At 41.5% G+C, this 23,626-nt stretch overlaps 1 protein-coding gene across 2 annotated transcripts in view; it reads left to right on the top strand.

The window, feature by feature from the left end:
• The window catches only part of pak1 (p21 protein (Cdc42/Rac)-activated kinase 1), a 98,615-nt gene that overhangs the window by 63,711 nt on the left and 11,278 nt on the right, over positions 1 to 23,626 (top strand). For both annotated transcript variants that reach the window (XM_061718821.1, XM_061718822.1), the window contains 7 exons: positions 2,096 to 2,315; positions 8,312 to 8,406; positions 10,833 to 10,980; positions 12,034 to 12,071; positions 16,903 to 17,016; positions 20,750 to 20,999; positions 23,027 to 23,090. In XM_061718821.1, the coding sequence (XP_061574805.1) occupies positions 2,123 to 2,315; positions 8,312 to 8,406; positions 10,833 to 10,980; positions 12,034 to 12,071; positions 16,903 to 17,016; positions 20,750 to 20,999; positions 23,027 to 23,090 (902 nt within the window). In that variant the 5' untranslated portion in view covers positions 2,096 to 2,122. The remainder of the gene's footprint in view (positions 1 to 2,095; positions 2,316 to 8,311; positions 8,407 to 10,832; positions 10,981 to 12,033; positions 12,072 to 16,902; positions 17,017 to 20,749; positions 21,000 to 23,026; positions 23,091 to 23,626) is intronic.

The following is a 23,626-nucleotide window of genomic DNA, read 5'->3' as shown; positions in this document are numbered from 1 at the left end:
GAAAAGTGGGAGGAAGATTATATTTTCATGTATTTCAAAATGTAATTATGATAATTCTTTCACTTTCTGCAGAAAAATGGACGTTAGGATTGATCTGCTTCCCTGGCGGCTCCGCATCCTTCCCGGTTTTGTGAATCTTGGTGCTGTTCTTTCCCATACTGCCCATGATTCAGCGCTTTAATTTGCGTTTGTAACAATATGAAGTCATTTCACAACAAACTTTGTGTTCAGTCATCTGCAGAGAAATGACTTCATGTAGCCACAAAAGTATTTCCCATCATGTTGGATGCAGGAAACTTCAGCAGCGAGCTGAAGAAATAAATGCGCCAGGTCTTTCATCTGAGGTTCAAATGAAACATCAGTCCATCAAAAATAACACGCATCATAAAGCCGATGCTGCAGAGCAGGTTGAGGGAGAAGCTTCAGGTGAGGTTTTACGGTGCTCCTACTAAAAGTACATGAGTATGGATCCAGTGATCATCACTATAATCCTCCTCCTAAGGTTTCCTCCCTCTTGCATCCTTGTCTCACCAGCTGCCACTTAACATCCACACATGTCTCCCTGCAGCGAGCCGTGTCAGAGTGAATGAAGCATCAGAACAACCAGTTGTTGTTGTTTTTTTCACTGTATGACTGCACTGCAGGGCTGGGGGATATATTGAGATTTTGATATATATCGATATATTTCCAAACGCGATATGGTACCAGATAATATCGTTTAAATCGATATAGCTTATTTTGCGACAAATTGACTGTACATCAACACTGACCCCTCACGCTGGCAAAAAAGTACCTTTGTGTGCTGAAACCTGACAGTGTTGACAGGTTAGTTTTCCTGGCACAAAATCTGTAAAATGTACAGTAGTTGGCTTGTTGTAATTATTTGAGATTTGCTCAAAGAGATGCAATATCTGTTTACATGTTTCGAGATTTGCACAAATGTTTTGTTATTTGCACAACTGTCAACCTCAGTGGAAAAGTCTGCCTGTTACTGTCTACATTGTATTAATTGCACAGTGTATTTTAAATTAATTGTTATGCAGGAAAGGGATATTTGTTTTATTTTATTCAAGAAGCATTTTTATTCTATATATGCAGGCAGTTTATTTTTATTTCATTTGTTTTATACATGTTGATATTGTGCAGACCTCTGTTAATAAAGGTTCCTGTGTGACATTTGGCACGAGGCTTTGTATTAAAACTGACTGTTTTTTTAAGGGTTTGCCTCAGAAAAAAATGAAGCTAACAGAGATGCTATGCTATAATGCTTTGGGGGAAACCCCAATTATGGCACAGAAAAAATATACGATATATATCGAGTATCGCCATTCAGCTAAAAGATATCGAGATATGACTTTTGCTCCATATCGCCCAGCCCTAGTGCACTGTACTGTATTTTTATGGAAGACTAGAGGCACATTTGTGTGCTTCTAATGGGGATCCTTAAATAAACTAAACTAAACCAGTAACAGCAAACACTTTGCTCATCAGATGCATAAACCGAATGATCCAGTAAGAAAATACTAAGTCAACAAACCAGCAGCTACTCGAGACCAAACCAGGAGCAAAAGCTTAATAATAGATAAAAACACAGCGTGACACAGATTGCTGAAAACACAGCTGTCTGCTTTATAGCCACAACACGATTTCAGCTCACATTACAGTCCTCCTTGAGCTCGCCGCTACGTGCAGCCATCGCTGTCATCCCTTTAAATTAACATCGTGGACCCTTGTTCCTGCTGTTTTTCTCTTTTACAGCTTTAAAGCACGTCTTTGTTTTTCAGCTCCTCTTGTCTTTCTGTCTGCTGTGCAAAGATTGCAACGCAATTTTGCACGAATCCATGATAAATGTGGCCCCAAGTGAGCTGAAGGAATCACTGTAGGCTTGGGAAGAAAATAATAAATAATAAATATTCATCCTTGACCTGATTAGAGCTTGGGATGTGCGTTTCTTTGTCTTCACCTGGACGGCCACAGGTGGATTTGCACACTGGTAGTTATGGTTAAGCAGAACTTAGACCGCACTCAGACCAAACCGCTAGTTTGTGTGATATCGATGAATCTACCACTTTCTCTGTTTCGTCCTCTCTTCCAGGAACAGCCTCCTGCAGCCTGACTGAAGATGTCTGATAATGGGGAGGTCGAGGACAAGCCTCCAGCTCCGCCCATGAGAAACACCAGCACCATGATCGGCTCCTGCAACAAGGACCCGGCCCCCCTGAACCACGGCTCCAAGCCGCTCCCGCCCAACCCCGAGGACAAGAAGAAGAAGGACCGCTCCATTCGCTTCATCCTGACCGGAGGAGGGGATAAGAGTGAGTCCCGACACAAGTGGCCGTCCTGCCGTCCTGATTTTGTTTTTTAATCAAAATTTTATTTTACATTTAAACAATTATAACCAGTACTGGAGTTGAGGGGGGATGAGGGGGGATGGCATCCCCCCCTGAAATAAAAACAGTCCAAATCATCCCCCCTGTAAAACTGCCATCCCCCCTTTCCATCCCTTATGTCATTTCATCAATGAATGTGGTTTTACTGCTATTTCAACATTTAGAGTCATCACCAGAAAAACAACACCAGAAAAATAACTTATTTGACAATTTTCACGTGTTTAAAGTAAATTTTCACTTGAAATAAGTAGAAAAATCTGCCAGTGGGACAAGATTTATCTTCTCATTACAAGCAAAAAAATCTGGTTCCACTGGCAGATTTTTCTTACTTATTTTAAGTGAAAATCTACTTGAAACAGGTGAAAATTGTTGTTTTTTCCAGTGATTCTCCAATGAGTAATGAGATTTTTTTTACTAAAATGAGACATTTTAACTAGAAATAAGACAAATATTCTTGTTAAGATTGTGAGTTTTTGCAGTGATCCATGTTACTTATCCTGTGAAGGACAGAGTCATATTGATAAGTTCAGAAAACTGTTTTTTATTGTTGTGTTTTGATGTATTTGATGTAAGCCCAGTGGATATTTAAAGCTTACAGAAGGCTGCATTTAACTGCTGCTATGTCATTCCTGCAGTATTTCTGCAGGTGTTTTGGTCACTGCTATTATTTGTAATATATTATATTATTTGTAATCAGCACAAATTATCTGTCCCCATATGATAAAATCCACCATCCCCCCTGATTTTTTACAACTCGAGTACTGGTTGTAACACAAATAAACAATAGCGCAAGCACAGAACTGCCCAGGACGGGGGGACATGTCAACAGGGCACAAACCACTACAAAATACTAATAATGAAAAATTAAAACAAAACAAGCAAAAATAAATAATAATAATTAAAAGTATACACAACATAGAGATACACACACCCCAACATGTAAGTCAGACAAGACAGAGGGAACCAGACAACGTGGAAAACACAAAATGAAAGCGCTAGTGAAAATGACGAGAAAATCACAGCATGTCTTTGTAGGAAATCAGCAGTTCAACGTCCTCCCTTACTCATCGCCGTCCTGATTGATGTCCTCAGTCCTCCAACATGCAAAAGGAAGTGGAAAGGCCGTAGTGTTAAAAAGAGCAAAAACATCCACTCCATCTATCCATCCATCCATCCACCAACCAACTTGATAAAAAAGCAAAAAAAAAAAAAAGAAGTTCAGCCTTTTTCACATGTCAGAACCTGAACTTCTCCTTGGTTGAAGTTGAAGTTTGGGTTGAAGTCGACGTGCAGCTGAAACGTCCCTGAGCTGGTAATTAATGGGTAGAGTTGGCAAGAGTGTGAGAGAGCTGGCAAGCTGGACTACACCACTCCCCTAGTGATGCACATGAGGGCTAGATTATTTGTATGCATGATGGGTGAACTTGTACACTTATTCGTGCACGAGTCGATTTTATTACTGAGCATCTGACACAAATACTCAAGAAACTGTGTTTAAAAGAGTGTGAGGTTCAGGTGAGCTTCTCTGATTATTATATCAACGTCTTCAGCTGCTCCATCTGCCGTGGTTTTGTCTAATCTTTCACAGCCTGCTAATTTGACGTTGTGAAAAACCTGTAAGTTCCTAGTTTTTTGTGTTTTTCAGTTTCTCACACAACTGTGACAGTTACGGTTCCTCTTTAATAACTGCACAGTTTCTTTATCGTCTGCGTGTAATACAAGATGCTGATTGGGGAAATTGTTAAATAGCAGCTCTGTTTCATAATGTTAAACATGTACCGGCACTGTAAAAAAGCTTTTTTTGTCCTCTGTATTAGTTGTAAAAGGTTGTAGACAGGGTTGTTGGTGATGATCATCAGCATGTTCTGCTGCTCTCCAGCTGCGGCCGATTACCAGCTTATTACAGTAGCGGCTTGTTAACGCTTGTAAAATCCCAGAGGCAGGCTAACCTTTGACCTCCAGCAGGTGCTGCTCCTGCAGGAGGTCAAGCAGGGACAGGAACGCCCAACGTTTCTAATTTGTTATCAATGCAACGTAGATAACATGTACCAAGAAGAGTCGACGCCTAGTTAGGTCTCCAGATTTACAGTCGTCATTATTATTTTCAGTTCTGTTATCAGTCCGAGTTTGCAGAGGTCAGCAGAGCAGCCGCACGGCTTTGATAGGTAAAAATGCAGTTAACCTTGTTTGGTTGTCTCCATGTGGAGCAAATCCACCTGTGAGTTACAGACGGTTTTGATGGCTTTTTATTGGTCTTAGCAACCGTTACGGTTTTATAAAATCTTTTGAGTTCACCATTGAATCATTGGATGGACTAAACATCAAAAGTCCCGCTATAATAAGGATAAATAGAGCTGGTTATCTAAAACATGGGCCAGAACCTGAACCCAGGCCAGGTGAGCCAAAGCACCTTATTATTTCTTTATTTGTGAAGCTCCAGACACTTGAGACAGAAACTAAACAGGTTCAATACAGTTTGATTAAATCAAGTTTAATTCAGTCCAGTTCCAGTTTGTTGCAATCCATTTAGATTCCGGCTTATATCATAACGCCGATTCACAAGTAACCAGCCGAACCAGGAAAACCAACAGGTCCAGTCTTCACTTGTGGAGAAGCTCAGTTTTAAAGGGAACCCTGCGTATTAAGACATGTAGGTCTTAAAAGATAAATGTTGGTATCAATTATAACAATGTGATATAAAAAAACTTTTTGATGTCTTCGTTTTTATAAAATTTGAAAATATAATTTAACACGTAGGTCGCCATTGTTGTTTACACCGCAATGCATTCTGGGTAGTGACGTCACACGGTTGCACCTGCTGGCCCCCGTACACTGTTTTGACTGTTCAACGAGATAATCCAGAGGATAAACATGTCATCTGTTCAGCCATTTCAATTTTTTTTTTTTACTTTTTTGTAGGTGCGCCGTCACGTTTTGTTTTTAGCTGCATTTTCATCTGGGTTTCTGTTGCGCCGCCACCTGTTTAGACGTGTTTTCATTCGTTTCTGGGTGCGCCATCACCTTTATGTTTAGTTGTGTTTTCATCTGTGTTTCTGATGCGCTGACACCTTAATGTTTATGTTTGCATCTGTGTGGAGGTGCGCATAATAATGTCACCATGTGTAGTGCGCCGTGCGCACTTTATCCAATTTGTCACTGCAAAGTTTTGTTTGAGGAAAAAAGATCTTTGAAATACTTATTGAACACTGAATAGCCAACCAACCTATCCTCTCCCTAATGGATAGTGTAATATTCAGGCCGAGTGAGACTCTGAAATAGAGCAGTGGACGGACTGTTTCTGTGCCTATTAGGAAATTGAATCCTGGCGGCGCCACCTGTCCTAATGATTTATAAAGCATAGGACAGCGGTGGATGCTAATAATCTCCAGAATTATTGATATTGGAATACGTTTTATCACACAATAGCTTAAAGTGAACAGCTGCTGACAAAAACACGAGCTCTTGACAGCAAACGCTCTCCTCCTCTGTTTGCATTGAGACGCAGTTGCTGGGATTTTGTCCCACTCTCGCCTCATCCCGTCTTTTTTGGTCTTCATTTGGCTCGTTTTGAGATATGTTTTCAGTGTTGTCTTCCTCATTGACCTTGTGCTCGGGTTCAAATTGAAATGGCTGAACAGATGACATGTTTATCCTCTGGATTATCTCGTTGAACAGTCAAAACAGTGTACGGGGGCCAGCAGGTGCAGCCGTGTGACGTCACTACCCAGAATGCATTGCGGTGTAAACAACAATGGCGACCTACGAGTTAAATTATATTTTCAAATTTTATAAAAACGAAGACATCAAAAAGGTTTTTTATATCACATTGTTATAATTGATACCAACATTTATCTTTTAAGACCTACATGTCTTAATACGCAGGGTTCCCTTTAACAAGAGGTAAATCTCTGGGGTCTGCAGCCCAAAATGTAGAAAGAGCCATATTGGACTAAAAACACAAAAAACCAATATGTCTGGAGCCGCAAAAAATGAAAAGTCTTGTATAAGCCTTAGAATTAAGGCAAATGGCGAAAGGCGAAATGTCGAGAAAAAAGTTGAAATGTTGAGAAAAAAAGTCGAAATGTTGAGAAAAAAGTTGAAATGTCGAGAAAAAAGTCGAAATGTTGAGAAAAAAGTTGAAATGTCGAGAAAAAAGTCGAAATGTTGAGAAAAAAGTTGAAATGTCGAGAAAAAAGTCGAAATGTTGAGAAAAAAGTTAAAATTTCAAGAAAAACATTTGAAATGTTGAGATTAATGTTGAAGTACAATCTCGAGAAAAAAGTCAAAATGTCGAGGAAATAGTCAGAATTTTGTGAAAAAAGTCAAAATGTCGAGATTAAAAAGGAAAGGAAAAAGGAAGAAAAAAAGAGAAAAAAGAAGAAAAAAGGAAAAAAGAGAAGAAAAAAAGGGAAAAAAAGGTCAAACATTTTTGAAAAAGCTCCAGGAGCCACTAGGGCGGCGCTAAAGAGCCGCATGCGGCTCTAGAGCCGCGGGTTTCCGACCCCCGCTCTAGAAAGATCCAGACTCATGAGGGGGGGGGTCTCAGTTGACTGGATTGGGAGGTGGCGGGACAAGAAAAAAGACAACAAACAGAAAGCGATTAGTCCAGGGATACCTGATCTGAGACAACAGCATGAGGACCAGGAGACCAGAACATCATAAAGCCTGATGTGCTTCTGCGTAGCAGCAACGTACGCAGGACACGTACACAGCCCCTGCACGTCTCTGGGGTTTGTACGACCTGGTCGCCGCAGAGCTCTGCAAAGGGGGGGTTACATCGATTCCAGCAAGAAGCATTAATTAAACTTTACTTTGTAATCAAATGTGATCGATCATCACTTCTTGAGAGCTGTACATCCTGTCGTGGAAACTTGTTAAGACTTGAAAATAAATGTTTAATTTGCTTTTTAAGCATTCTGTTTTAAAATTGAAAAAAAAATAAAAAAAAGCTTGGTTGAGGTGATTTTAAAACCGCTGCTGTGTTAAATATCTGAGTCACGGCGACTGATTTTTGTCCTCACAAGACCCCAAAATCGTAAAAGCACAAATCCTCCTTTTTACTTTGATTAGATATTTGCTATTTTCTGTCAGCAAGCGTAAAAAGAGGAATATATTACGGGTGCTGGAGCTGAGGTAAGGAGCGTGTGCTCGTGGACGGTCCTCACATCCTTCACTGCTTCACCTCAGGAGTAAATGAGGAGAGGGAGAGAACAGCGACACCTCACCTGGACCTGGTTGATCAATAATTGATCAATAACGGCGGGGCGTTGATGCGGGTCATCAGTTTCACAGTAAAGTTCACAGTAACGAGACGACCAACCCCTGACTGATGACGGCCACGTGTCGGGACATGAGCCGTGGGAGGAAAAGCTTGCTGACAAACCTCACCTCAGCCTCCAACAGTTTACCCATGATGCTTTGGAGCAGGTGGTGGTTTTGCATGATAGTTTGTCGTCTCGGGGGACTCTGGTGCAGGATCCTCTCACAGCGGCGTCTTCTCTCCAAGCCGTCTCTTTCTCTTTCAGCTCTCTCCGTACTCTTTTATCTTCCTTTCTGCTCCCTTCTTTCCTCATGTTCTCTCTTGTGTCTTACTTAAACTTGTTTCCGTGTCTGCTTCTGTATCTTGTGACCGTTTCTCCGGGGATTTATTGCTTTTTTTTTTTCTTTTTTCCCAGAACTTTGGATGAACCTCAGTCTGTTTCTGTCTCCTCTGTAATAACTTCACCAAAATGATCCATTTAGGATTTCAGCCGCTTTGAGACGGCGCTGTTACTCCACTACGGCCTTTCACAAACTAATTAGGATGCACCCATAAGCATTTTTTAACATAAAGTCATGCAATTTATCTTGTGCAGGCATCATGGGAGAAGCTGAAAATCATCATTTGCCTTTTTTCTTCGTCTTCTTTTTCTTAAATTCAGCCTACAAGAAGAAGGAGCGTCCAGAGATTTCTCTGCCGTCTGACTTCGAGCACACCATCCACGTCGGCTTTGATGCCGTGACCGGGGAGTTTACTGTAAGTGTGTGTGTGTGTGTGTGTGTTGTATGTGACTCTATGTATTAATACTCACAATTAATCCACCGAGAACAACTGCAGGACACGTCTGTGGTTTCCTTACGTAACTCTTTAATTGCTTACCAAAGGACCCATGTTCATTATTGCGTGTATATATATATGTGTATGTGTGTGTGTTTGGTGTTTGAGCTGAATACACACAGACACACACATACTTGGCAAATAAATCTTTTTAAATAATCACATTAGACAAAGACGCCTTGTTGAGCTGACTCACTTGATCCGCCTGACCAGGCTCTTCGCTCGCAGATAAAGTGTGTGTGTGTGTATGTGTGTAATTTCCTGCAATCTGGGACACATCTCCTGCTTCTCTATTATACACGCATCCACATGCAGATGAGCTTTTGTCATTTTTTAATTGAAATCAACCCGAGCCGAATAGGAAGCGTGATGTTAGAACAACAGCGTTAAATGGCGGTTTAACCTAAAGGAGAGGTCAGCACGGCGGAGAGATGGAGCGACGGCCGCAGGAAGTGAAGGAAGTGCGTGTGATGAACCGACCCTGGCAGATGAGTTGAGAGAGAGAGAGAGGGAGAGAGAGAGCAGGAAAACAAGCAGATATGACCCAGTTCTGTGACTTAAATACAAACACGACACGACGGCCTCGTTGGATCTCTGCAGCATGAAGTTTACGAGTCCATGTGTGTCTTCTGTGTTAAACATACTCGTCCTACGCAGTTAGACCTTGAAGTACTCGTAGGGCTGGGCGATATGGAGCAAAAGTCATATCTCGATATTTTCTAGCTGAATGGCGATACTCCATATAGATCGATATTTTTTCTGTGCCATAATTGGGGTTTCCCCCAAAGCATTATAGCATAGCATCTCTGTTAGCTTCATTTTTTTCTGAGGCAAACCCTTAAAAAAACAGTCAGTTTTAATACAAAGCCTCGTGCCAAATGTCACACAGGTTCCTTTATTAACAGAGGTCTGCACAATATCAAATTGTATAAAACAAAGGAAATACAAATAAACTGCCTGCATATATAGAATAAAAATGCTTCTTGAATGAAATAAAACAAATATCCCTTTCCTGCATAACAATTACATTAAAATACACTGTGCAATTAATACAATGTAGACAGTAACAGGCAGACTTTTCCACTGAGGTTGACAGTTGTGCAAATAACAAAACATTTGTGCAAATCTCAAATAAAACATTCAAGTCAATTTGTCACAAAATAAGCTATATCAAAATTGTAAAAAAAAAAACGATCGATATAAACGATATTGTCTCGTACCATATCGGGTTTGAAATTATATCGATATATATTAAAATCTCGATATATCGCCCAGCCCTAAGTACTCGTACGATGGCGGCATTTATGAACCGCCACGATGGATTTGACCTAAAACACTAAAGGTCTCATCAAAGTGTAGACTTGCATCTTTACTTTTATAAGCTTTGCAGAAAATCTGACTATAAAGTCCAAAGATGGTCTCAGTGCGGGTAAAGGAGCTCACCTTTAGGCGGGGATGGGGGGGGATCAGCTCCACAACCCCAAGCAGCCTGGAAGACCACAGAAGACGTGATTCCTCTGTGAAGGAAGACCTCTGCACAACATCAGCAGAAGTGGAGAATACTCTGCAGAAGGTGGAGGGATCATTGTCAGGATCTCCTGTCCGGAGACACATTCAGTGTAAACGCAGGTGGTTTACAACACGATGCAAATCACTGACAACAACACAGAGCAAGGAAGTCAGAAAACATCCAGAGCAAAAAAAGAAAAGTTCTCCAATGGTCTCAAATCAGATTCTTTGGATGGATGAAACCGACATAAACTTGGATCAGAATGATGGACAGAGAAAAGTCTGGAGAAGGAAAGTAACAGCCGACAAGGCTGAGCTCTGATCACAAAACGGATAACGACCTTGAACATACTGCAAAATCAGTGCAGAGGTGAAGAAATGAAAACTTCTTCAGTAGGCAAGTCAGAATTAAATCAGATGCAAAATGCAAATAGTTTCCAAAACTGTAGATTAACAAGAGGAAGAACTGGTGATCACATGATTCTGTCACCTTGGTGTGCAATGGTATCTCAATTATCCGAGTGTGAGACCTGGCGAGACCGAGAGACCCGAGACCAAGACAAGACCAAAGACTGTCGAGACTGAGACGAGACCAAAACCACAAAAAAGTGGTCTGGAGACTGGTCTTGAGAACTGCAAGTTTACGGTGAAGGTGTGGAAAAGCATGTCCAGGCAGATATTTGATAACGTCCATGGGCCACAGACTTCTTAAAGGCTCCAAATACTGCAGTTCAGAAGTAGATGGGCTCTGTGAAGGGTTGGAAATGTGTACTTGATACAATTATGCATCAATATAAATGAATAAAGTCCTATATTGTATGTGTGTGTCCTGTCAGGGCATGCCGGAGCAGTGGGCTCGGCTCCTGCAGACCTCCAACATCACCAAGCTGGAGCAGAAGAAGAACCCGCAGGCCGTTCTCGACGTTCTAAAGTTCTACGACTCAAAAGAAACGACCAACAGCCAGAAATACATGAGCTTTACAGGCATGTAAACGCACACGCACGCACGCACGCACGCACGCACGCACGCACGCACGCACGCACGCACGCACGCACACACACACACACACGTGTCTTAACCGCACGTCTAAACTTAAAGGGGACCTATTCTGAAAAACAGGTTTTTTCTTGCTTTAACATATATAAAGTGGTCTCCCCTCAGCCTGCCAACAAGAAGGAGGAAAGCAACCAAATTCTGCAGTGTCTGTGCAGCCGCCCGGATGAGCCGTCCAGTGTCATGTGGATCTACGATCCGTTCAGATTCGGCGCATTTTCGTTACGTAACCAAAATGCAAACCACGCACACAACTATAAAACCGTGTAACTGCATGCGAGCGTCCGACTATCTGCGTGACATCAGACGCTCTCTGTCCATCTCCCTCCAGCAGCTGCCACTTTATTGAGGTTTTTGTAGTGAAATGAGGAGGTATCAGAGATAACTTCTCATTTCAACTAACTGGATCAGCCGTTCCTCATCATGACTGTTTCCTACAGCGCCTTCAACCGGCTTTCAACGCGAGCGGCAGGAAACGGCCAGCTCAAAACGGCACGCTGCGCTGCGGCCAGTTAGGACAGTACAATAGAAAATAAAGCAAGGGAATTGATTTTGCATCCCATGCAGTTAGGACACGGTGTTAGGACACGGTGTAACTCCGCCGGCCGGAGCTTCCACCATTTTTTCGTAGCGGTGTATCGCGTCATTCAGGCAGCCAATCAGCACAGAGCCTCATTATCATAGCCCCGCCCACTCAGAATCCCACATAGAGAATGAGGTTAGAGACTGGGATGCTGAAGACATGGTTTAGAGGCTGAATTTCTAATTTATTTAGCAAAAACAATCAAAAGCTTGATTTTAAGACATTCAAGGCCTGTTTAAAATAGGGATTAGATGCAATATTAGGTCCCCTTTAACTTTCATTCTGAAGTCTGATGATTTTTATCTCACGGACCCAAAGAGGCACAAACAGACTCATCCACATTAAGAAGAAACGCAGACTGTTCCTTTGTTCTCATTTCTCGTTTTCTTACGTCCTGCAGATAAAAATGCAGATGTCTACAGCTCCTCCACCACAACGGTAAGATCACTTCTGATTCTGTTTCCTGGTTTTTACATGTAGATGAATATAATATACAATGTAGGCAATTTTTAATAATGTATTGGTTTTAATCTGTGATTTGTTTTATTTTATGTTGTGTGTAAATGTTTTATATACTATAGTATTTATCTATTTATTTTTTAGTACTGACTGATGGCACTTTTAACTTCATTGTTACATAACAATGACAAATAAAGATTTAATCTAATTTCAATGAATCTAATCTAAACTAATATAATATAAACATGAAAGTAAATTTCTCTTAAAAAATGAAAACAAACAATTATATTTCCCACTTGAAATGATACTTGAAATCTGTTATTTTTACCGATGGCTAATATTGTTTGTGACAGTACAGTTGTACCACGGTTACCAAATGCCTAGAAAAGGGTTAACCATAATTTCAAAAGTAAATATGTAACATGAAAAAGAAAGATGTTTTCAAATCAGTTCAATTAAATTTACTTTATATAGCGTGTATTACAACAGAAGTTGTCTCTAGGATCTTTCCAGAGACCCAGAACATGAGCCCCGAGCAATTATTACATAACATAACATAAACACTGGCAGGTAAAAACTCCCCTTTAGGAGGGAAGAAACCTGGACCAGGACCTGGATCATAAGGGGGGGCCCTCCTGCTCAGCTGGGCAGAGCAGGAAAAGAGAGAACAGACAGAGAAAATGAAGAACAGAGAAAGGAGAGACACAGACACAATGGCTAACTGGTGCAGTACAGGGATGACTGTATAAACAGATGTAGACAGCAGACACTGAGGTGGTCAGAGGGGGGGGGGGGGGGGGGGGGGGGGGGATGCAGGTCAGGATGTCAGCAGGCATCTACCAGACATCCACACAGACAGGTGGAAGCAGCAGTGGGATGATGAGCTCCTGAGGCTCTGGCCTGCAGACCTGCACAGAAGAGAGAAACGGAGGGGGCAGAGCAGCACAACCAACTACAAGCACAATGATGGTTATGAGATACTTCTAATTAATAACTGAGAAAGGAAAGAGAAGGAGGGTGATGGGAACTGCTCAGTGGATCATGGAGTCCCCCCTGCAGCGTAGCTCTATAGCAGCAGATCTACGATGAAGCTGTTTCAGACCAGCTGCTCTAGTCTGGTCCTGCAGCTGCAGCTACGACTACTGGCCCTAAACACACTAGAGCAGGGGTCGGTAACCCAAAATGTTGAAAGAGCCATATTGGACCAAAAACACAAAAAACAAATAAGTCTGGAGCCGCAAAAAATGAAAAGTCTTGTATAAGCCTTAGAATGAAGACAACACATGCTACATGTAGCTATATTAGTTATAACTGGGAAAAGATTTTTTTTTTAATTATGCACTTTGAGAAAAAAGTCGAAATGTCGAGAAAAAAGTCGAAATTTCGAGAAAAAAGTAGAAATGTCAAGATTAATGTTGAAGTACAATCTTGAGACGAAAGTCGAAATGTCGAGAAAAAAGTGGAAATGACGAGAAAAAAGTCAAAATTTCGAGAAAAAAGTAGAAATTTCGAGACAAAAGTGAAAATATTGAGATTAAAAAGGAAAGGAAAAAGGAAGAAAAAAAGGAAAAAAAGAAAAGGAAAAAAAAAGGAAAAAAGAAGAAAAAAAGGAAAAGAAGGAAAAAAAAAAAGGTCAAACATTTTTGAAAAAGCTCCAGGAGCCACTAGGGCGGCGCTAAAGAGCCGCATGCGGCTCTGGAGCCGCTGGTTGCCGACCCCTGCACTAGAGTTACACTAACTAGAGGTTTTACTTTTAATAGCATATAAAGTGCAAAATAAAATATAGTCCAGTTGTGGCAGAGTTGAGTGTGTGAGTGTGTGACTGAGTTCAGGAGGAGTTAAACAGTCTTATTGTCGTGGGGACGAAGGATCTCCTGAATCGCTGCGTTCTGCAGCTCAGTGAGAGGAGCGACCGCTTCAGCTGCTCCTCCTTTGCTCCAGGAGGCTGTGGAGAGAGAGGGTGTCTGCTATTGTACATCCATTATAGCTTTCAGTTTATTCAGTGTTCCCTCTCCACCACAGATCTTAGCGGGTCCAGACTCCTGCCCAACACTGAGCCTGCTTTTTTCACCAGTTTGTCCAGTCGCTTGGTATTTTTGTTTGCAAGGCTGCCTCCCCAACACAAAACCACTGTTAAAACCAAACTAAAGTTTAACGGTGGAGGTCAAGTTTGAATAGGACATTGTCTTTTTGTAGAAAAGAAAAGTCACATTTACTAATTAAATATTTAAATCAGAAGACCTTTTGTCTCTGTTAGTGAATCTCCGTTCACCATCGGCTGGTTCCCTAAACTGGAATCACAATCATCCAAAGTTGCTCCAGCCAATCCCTGACAGGGGGAGGGCGGTGGAGGGAGAGGGAGGAACCAGCTCTGAAAACCAGAAATCACTTAATTCACCTTTAACCCATTTGTAGGGTCAACATAAACGAGTATTGAAGCCTTCAGAAGTGAAAGGCCGTTGTTCTGCTGGGACAGCAGCAGTAGTTGGTGAACGTGGCTCTCGTAGGCGGACGACGGTGTCGGTAGTGACCCGGCTGAGGTCTGTGCAGGGATCCCAGTGGCGTCGGGCCGCTGGACACTCATTTTCCAGGCTGGATTCCTTCTGCTCTGTTTCCCCGTGGCTCGGTGAGCCGTGGCGGCGGACAGACACGTGAGAAAGAATGTATTCTGTTCTCCTTTTCCAGTCCCGGACCACGCGGTCAGGACTGATCAAAGGCCTTGTCGCCTCGCTCCACCAGGGAGCATTCCCCAACCGACACAATAGTGGAGTCAGTGGAGCGGGACGGGACGCATTACACTCATATTTCTCCGGTTTCTTCCCCTAATAAACGAGAAAAAAACACATAAATCTACGTTTCTTTGATTCGAACAAACACAAATGGTATTTTTTTAAATTCTGATCGGATCTTTTTCGCCACAGTAATGTGGTAGAAGTTTGTTTCTAGATTCTGTTTTACTTTAAATGTTTCACTAAATGCTAAATGCTTTCTTTTGGCTTTTAAAAAAAAAAGAAAAGTTATTTGAAAACTTCAACCGTTAAACCGTTTTAATGTTCACCGACATCGCAGTGGATAAAAAGTCTTGTCACCTTTTCTCTGGAACACGTCAGCCTTCGCCTCTTTAAAGTCCCACATTCCCAAAGAGCAGAATGTGTCACTATTGATCAGCTGATCGATGCGAGACGGCTGGAGTGCGAGGCAGCCTCTTATTCATCTTTTAGTTGCTGTAAATCAAGACGCAGGGGCACACTGGGCACTGCTACATGATGGAGTTGTTAACAGTTGCAGATTAAAAGCCTGGAGAGTAAAGCCGAGCACTTCAGAATAGGGCTGTTCGATTAATCGATTGTAAATCGTAATCGCGATTATGTAATTAGAACGATGTTAAAACGTGAAAATCGTAAAATCGATTTTTCACTTTTTTTTTTTTTTTACCTTGTCAGCACACATATTAATGATTGATACCATATTAATGATTGATAGAAATACCTCTCAATACCTGCGACAAGTGCCCCATGGGAGAGGCTCTTTAGTGTAGGAGGGGGCGTTGTAACATGCCACCGGGCATCCCTCAAGCCAGATGCCGTAGACCGGCTCGTGTTCCTTGCAAAAAACTTGCAAATGTGAATATCAAATGTAATGACTGACATTACACACACCTACCTCCTTCATGGGTTGCATTATTATTTAGCATGCAAAGACCCAGTTTAGTTTAATTAGAAAATGTCTTGTTTTATTTAATTGGAAATATAACTTACTGTATGTTTGCAAGTGCTGATTTGCTGATGTTTTTTTTTCAGAGATAAAACTTTATATTTTATTATATTTTTTAAAACTTTTTTTCAACTTATTTTACAGAGTTTTGCACTTTATTCATTCATTTTTGGTTTAATAAGAGCAAAGTTTGCACTTAAAGCCCAATGGGGCAAATGTTCAATAAGAAAACGGCATATTTGAAATCATTTCTTTGCCTTTTGTCAATTCACAAAATAATCGTAATCGAAAATCGGATTTTGAGAGAAAAAAATCGAGATTTTATTTTTGGGCAAAATCGAACAGCCCTACTTCAGAATCATGTGAGGGCAAAACTGCAGAATCATACCAGAGCCTCTCGTATGATGATGATTCAAAAAAGACCCAACAAAGCACATAAGGAAATATGCACAAACCCGCGTGGACTTCCTCCCGTCAAACACTAATGACTCTGAACCCGTCAGAACTTGCAGATAGAAAATGCAGGAGCTTTCCTTTTGCCACAGTGTAAATGTTTTCTCTAAGAAGACTTTCCAACCAACTGTGAAGGTGAGAAAAAAGAGTGAGAGCCACTCCTCGAGATGCACTCCTCTCTTCCTCCCTCTCTTTCTCTCTGCATTGTGAATCAGCATCTTTTCATCCTTTCGCCATTTCCCCGTGTCTGCAGCTTGGCCACCAGCCGAGCGTCAGAGCAGCACAGAGAGACGGAGGGACGGGAGGAGAGAGGGATGGAGAGGAGGATTTGTGACTAGTGGCTCCAGCAGCAGCCGCACCTGGCCGGGGCTTTCAGGCTCCGGCAGCGATGAGGAGAGGAGGGCGACGGGAAGGCGGGGCCGCGACGAGGTGGCAGGACAGACAGACAGACTGGGAGGTTAATCTGTAGGCAAAAACAAAACGAGTGAGGAAGAGTCGGGCGGGAGAAGGACCGCATGATGAGATTATGGAGCGGTAGAGGAAGGAGCGACAGGAAGCGATGATGGGTCTGGTGTCGCTGATAGCTCAAGTAACCACAAGGTCAATGAAGCTCCGCCTTCTTTCTCCTTGTGACATCACACAGAGCACCAAGGCTGTTTTGGAGACGCCCGCCATAGCAACCGTATCCGAGGATGAAGATGAAGACGAGGCTGAGCCCCCACCGGTGATCGCCCCCCGCCCAGAACACACCAAATCAGTAAGTTGAAGGATTTGTCTTTACACACTTGTTAGGACCTAAGAAGCCTTGACACTAGTCCCACTTTTTTTTTAAAGCAAAATAAAAGTATGATGGGTGGAATTTAATACTTGAATTATTTTAAATTAAATGTTTAAGAGTTTAACTTGACACCTGAAGTTGAAAGTTGTATTCAGCTTATAGATGTGCTAGCAACATGTGTGAGCACCGTTGAGTAACCAGTGAGAACGCTTCTCTAACAGAATAAACTTTAGTGGAAAATTGCCTGATAAAATTACTCCAGTAATCCAGTATTCTTTGAAGAATTGAGACTCTGCTGTTCTTCACCTCCTCTTTGTTCAGCAGGATGAGGTTTTTACTGTAAAATCAGTAAAAACGTCCTGAAAGGCCCGTTTCTGCAACAAGGCAGCAGGCCTTTATCCCCCAAATCAGTATAACATAATAATATAATAATAATGCACATTAACACGTTATTGATGATGCTCGGTCGTTTATTCAATTCAATTTTATTTGTATAGCGTCTATTATAACAGAAGTTGTCTCCAGGATCTTTCCAGAGATCCAGAACATGGGTTTTTGGTGAGAGACAACATCGTTCATCATGAACACTGGATGAACAAAGTAAATAACTACTAGTGAGACAAAGAAAGTGATCACTATGTTTAAGTGTTTTATATTTTACAAACTTAATAGTCATATTTATTATTTAAATTACTACTGAAATGCAGGGAAGCTTTTATTGTGAAAAGCTGTGCAACAGAACAGACAGAATCAGCTCATCACATGGGATAAAAGTGCTGTTGTGGGATAAAAGTATTTGATGAAAGTTGATGAAGTTGAAAGCTTTCCTCTCTGGCATAAGTGGAGCCGTCGTCTGCCTCATTTTAACGCGCTAACAAGGACACGGCCACGGCCAAGGCCTCGGCATGTGTCAGACACAGGGGAGACTCAGGTTTTATAAAGACGCTCTCTGTTCTCTTTCTCTCAGGTCACGTTCTCTCCCTCCTACTGAAATGACGGCGTTTAATAACCAATACCAGTTAATAAGCTGCACACTGACAGCATTACCACCTTAAACAGCACTCATGCTGAATGGTGTCTGTAAATTCATTGTACTTATATGTTATTTCTGTTATTTATATCAATAAGGGTTCGCTTCCAATACTGCATGTGTTCATATTTTTTATTATCAGTGAATTAATTCATCAATTTCCCTTTGTGGATTAATTAAGTATTTTTGAATTTTAATTTAAATCAGCGAAATAATCTGCAGAAAAACATTTAAAAGAGAACCTTACGATTTTATTGTTAGAATATAACTTAAACTGCCTGCATGTAGTAAGTAGGTAAGTAAGTAAAGTTTATTTATAGAGCACCTTTCACAGAGTAGGGAATGTCACAAGGTGCTTCACAAAAAATAAAACAATACAATAAAAGTAAAAATACAATAAAAACAAGACGATACAGATAAAAAGCTCCTAGAATAAAAGTACATAAAATGTAACATTTAGAGACATCTAGTGGCTCAATTGAAGATTACAACTAAGTGATTATATTCACCGTCGTCCTGGAAACCTGGAGGATAAACCTGTGAGCGGCAGCAGAATCCTCAGGTGGTCGGCTCTGCAGACGGGGTTGGGTTTGGGCCTTCGGGGCCGTCGTAGAGACTTGGTGGTGCGAGGGTGGAGTTTAACCGTCTTTCTGGACGTAAACGTTTCTCTCCGGGGGAACGACATCACTACAGCTTTCTCCATGTGACCCAGAGCAAACGTCACATGTCCGTCAGACTTCAGAGGTGGTGCTTGTAAAAGACACACAACTTCTTTTCTGTTTTCTTCTCTTTTTCTCTTTCTAACACACACACACACACACACACACACACACACACACACACACACACACACACACACACACACACTCCCTTTGTTGTTCCTGTGTTAGACAGGTTGGCGGTTGAGAGGCTGCTTCCATGGCACCACTTCGGTTTCCACGGCGATGACCTCAGTTCAGCCGCCTCTCACCGACACACACACACACACACACACACACACACACACACACACACACACACACACACATACAACTCTTCTTGATCTTTTTTCTTTCTTTCTGACATTTTTAAAGCTAAACAAGACTTAACTTCATTCCTTCGATTTTACCAATAAATCCTGTTAATAACAACTGCTCATCTTCAACTTGATACAAACTCTTATTTCTAGAAAAGTGTGTATGTTTTCTAAAAAGCAAGAAAACTTAAACATTTAACTTTTTTCTTTATTTAGAAGGCGTAAGAATGAAGGAAGGACTGTGACGTGACGTCACATGTATAAATAGCACTCAGCAGATTGATGATGGCAGGATGTTGTTGTGATTGGATGTAAAAGGAAAATCCTGAAAGCTTTCTAATGGAGGGTGGCTTTTGGCTCATAACTTTGTGTCAAACTTCCTCACAGAATCATTAATCCTGAGAAAAATGACTCCATGCCTGACTGTGAACAACCGTAGTCTTTCAGCATGTGCGTTGCGTGATGTTGTGATACGACTCCAGCGGTCTGGGGAAATCTCCCGTGCAATAAATGGAAGGCCTGAAACAACTGTTCTGGGCATGAGCTCATCTCAGATGGTACATGTTCTTGGAGGAGATGCGTCGGGTTTCAGTTTGCGTTTATTTAAACGACTGTCATTTTCTATGTTCAAAAGATGAGAGAGAGCATCCCGGCTGTGTGGGGGAATTAGCAGCGATGTAAAGGTGAAGAAAGGAGTTCAGGAGAGATATGGGATGCTGTCCAGTTGTGGTATTTCAGCCAGACATCATTCTGCTCTCCTAATAAAGATGTATGTAGCGTGATGAGTAAGAGCACTGAGATGAGCAAAACCGACTGTCGTGCAGCTGCTTTCTGGTATTCAGCGAAAACGGACACGGATTCCTCAAGAAGCCGCAACAGTTAGTGCTCTCAGCTCAACAACTGTGGAAAAGTCCCGTTAAAAGGAAGATAACGCAGTTGTAAATGTGCTTTTGTGGAAGGTGTTGCTGGCATAATGGTTTAAACTAGTTTTATTGTTCCGAATAGTCAATAAAGACGTTGAAAATCATTTTCTTCACGTTAGTTTTTTGATTAAAGATTCAAAGAACCCAAGAAATCACAGAATTGATGTTGATATGCTACAAAATCTGTAGTGGTGTTTTTTTATTAATGTAAAGAGCATTTAGCATATTTATATGCATTTAGGGCTGGGCGATATATCGAGATATGTTTTTAAAAAGAGGCTCAAGATTAATACATTTTACGTTTATGTTTTATGGAAAGCACTTTGTGTTACATTTTTTGTATGAAAGGTGCTTTACAAATAAAGTTTGATTTGATTTGAGATATCGAGATATTTTCAAACGCGATATGGTGATATTTTATTTCATTTGTTTTATACATCTTGATATTGTGCAGACCTCTGTTAATAAAGGAACCTGTGTGACATTTGGCACGAGGCTTTGTATTAAAACTGACTGTTTTTTTAAGGGTTTGCCTCAGAAAAAATGAAGGTAACAGAGATGCTATGCTATAATGCTTTGGGGGAAACCCCAATTATGGCACAGAAAAAATATCAATATATATCGAGTATCGCCATTCAGCTAGAAAATATCCAGATATGACTTTTGGTCCATATCGCCCAGCCCTAATGCATATTTAAATTTTTAAAAACGAAATAAATGTTAACTCTCTTTGTGGTATTCCAGATATACACTCGGTCAGTGATCGAACCCCTCCCTCCTCCTCCGACCAAAGATGCAGCCACCTCCCCCATCTCCCCGCCGACAGCCTCCGCCGCCGCCTCGGCCTCCACCCCCGCCGCCCCCGCCCCCCCTGCGGAGGCGGCTCCCAGCAGCCCCCCCAGTGCCAGCCCCGCCCCTGGTCCCTCTCTGCCCCAGCCACAAGACAAAACCCGGAAGAAGAAGATGTCGGATGAGGAGATCCTGGAGAAGCTGCGTAAGTGTCACGAACGCTTTCTGAGGTGGCGCACATCGGAGCTGACGGGGGTCGCTCTGCAGCGGCCTCAATACACAAACTATGACTGCGTTTACATGCACTCAATAACCCTTTTAAAACCCGAATATTGGCAATAACCCGAATTTGCACGGCCATGTAAACACCAATAACCCCTTTGAATAACCTGAATATGCTCATATTCGGGTTTTTAAAAACCCGAATATGACCCCTGGGTTACTCCTTTTAAAACCCGAATATTTGGTCATGTAAACGGAATATCCCCATCAAACGGAACAGGAATTTGTTTTCTGCGCATGCTCTGTTCACAAGGAATCCTGGTCTTTTGAGTCCAGGAAGTTCTTATAAACACGGAGAAACGCAAGACCAGGCCACACTTTTGGAGTGAGGAGGAGACTAATCACTTCATAAATGTAATGAAGGATTTGAACATTTCTGCATTTGTAGACGGTAGAAAGTACGGGGATAGAAGATTTTCAAGAAGGTGAGCGAAAAGTTGCGTGAAGCAGCATTTGTTTTGAATTTGGATACAGGAAGAAGAAACGGAAATGACGGGAATTGCGTCATCACGTTCTCCGTGCGTCGCTGGTTTGATCCAGATATCCCAAATGATTAATTACCATGTATACAGGGGTAACCCTGTTTGCTCACGCATGGAAACGGAATATTCTGAATGTTTCAGTAACCGAATATTAGCAATAACCCGAATTTTGACTGCATGTAAACGTAGTCAGTCGTGCAGCATCTCCACAGACGAAGCATCTGCAAAAGTCCCAACCTGCTTTTACCTGCTTTAAAATGAGGGCTGTTTATATAGCTGCTAATTTTAGTCTCTTGAAGCATTGTTTCATCACTTTATCCGCACACACCTTCTCTCAGAGAGCTGTTTCGGTTTATTTTAAGTTTCCTTATTACATAAACTCATATTGCATAATGTTGTGCCTGTTACATTTGAAATCAGTTTTTTTTTTTTATTATACTTTTATCACTGCAGGCCATGGTGCAAAGAACATACCCACAACAGGATATCAACAGTGAAATATAAACTTTTATTCTTTTAAAGGTTTAAGTTTTTCAAATAGATTTTTAAAAAGTCACTTCTGACCTAGAAACTTAAAAGCTTGTTATTTAGTTTCCAGTCTTAATTTGTGGCATGTTTAATGTCTGAGAGATAAGTTGCTTCATAATCGTTGATAAAACCAATAAAACTCTTCTCCTCGTATACTCCAGAATTAAATCTCGCTTTGAATTATGAGGAAAAAGAAGACTTCCTTCCCCAAACAAATAATTTTGATGTGTATATGTCATAAATGAGTAAAAGCCTGTATATTTTCTAAACCATGCCCCCCGCCTGCCCAGATGTGCTCAGGTCGCCCTCTGCTGGTAAGACCAGGATACTGCCTGTCTGTCTGCCCTCTGATTGACAGCTGATATCCACTGTCCCGCCCCTTTTGTCCAATCCTCACGTCTGATTGGTTGTTCTTTCTCTCCGTGGTCTCTTGTGTTTAGAGTCGCTCTGAGTCTTTTTCCTGCTGTCGACTCCAAATACTGAACTGAGAGAGTTTCAGTCGCCCTCGTTATTTTTAAAGTTTGTTCTCTCCGCATTTTAAAAACCCGTGTTTATTCTTTCTAATCTCTTTCCCCCCCTGAATCATCGTTTGAACCATTTCTTTTTTTAAATCTACATCTGGAGTCTTACTTTTTTAGATCTGTTGTTTCTCCTCTTCATCTTTTTTGCCTCTGCTCTTCCTCTCAGCATGCTGCATCAACCACAGTGTGACAAATGTGTTTTAAAGTTAGTATTCAGATGGATGGAAACACAGATCTCTGATCACATCCAGTAATAATGTGAAGTAAACGCAAATGCCCTCCACATGAGTGTCATCTGGACACATGTTCTTTCTTTGGCCCTCATGCAGGTTCTGTTTTCTGTTAGTTGTTGGTAGATTTTGTTCAGTCACTAAGCGAGATTTTGCTTCTTTCTCTCTTTTTCTTCCTCCTCCCTTCAGGGACGATTGTTAGCGTGGGAGACCCCAAGAAGAAATACACGCGCTTTGAGAAGATCGGACAAGGGTAGGTCACAGATGTTCTGCTTGTATCGCATCTCATCCCACACGAATGATCTTCTTCAACCCAGATAACACCTGAAGACGTTTTCAAGAGCTGCAAAATATGCAGAGTAGAAATAAGTAGATGTGCTATTTCTGGGAAACTTTCTACCGTCCACCTGAGCACTCTACCTACCACCAACAACCACCAACGCACCGCTGTGCTGCTACAGTGTACGCTCGGTACTCTCTATACAATTTTAAAAACAAACATTATTGGTCTCTATTTTTAAATATATTTGTTTGTCACAATAAACATTTATACTTTAATAGAGCAGCCTTCAATGCTCACGGATGGAGAGCCAGAGCAGCATCATGTGTCCTACCAAACTAACATGCATGTAAACATCTTATGCTTACTGAAATGGCAGTACCGTATTGGCCCGAATATAAGACGGTGTTTTTTGCATTGAAATAAGACTGAAAAAGTGGGGGTCGTCTTACATTCGGGGTCTAGACGTTATACCCATTCACAACACTAGATGGTGCCAGATATCTTTA

The sequence above is a fragment of the Cololabis saira genome, chromosome 4, assembly GCF_033807715.1.
Source record: "Cololabis saira isolate AMF1-May2022 chromosome 4, fColSai1.1, whole genome shotgun sequence".
Classification (NCBI taxonomy): domain Eukaryota; kingdom Metazoa; phylum Chordata; class Actinopteri; order Beloniformes; family Belonidae; genus Cololabis; species Cololabis saira.
This window is presented reverse-complemented; position numbering and strand designations above follow the sequence as displayed.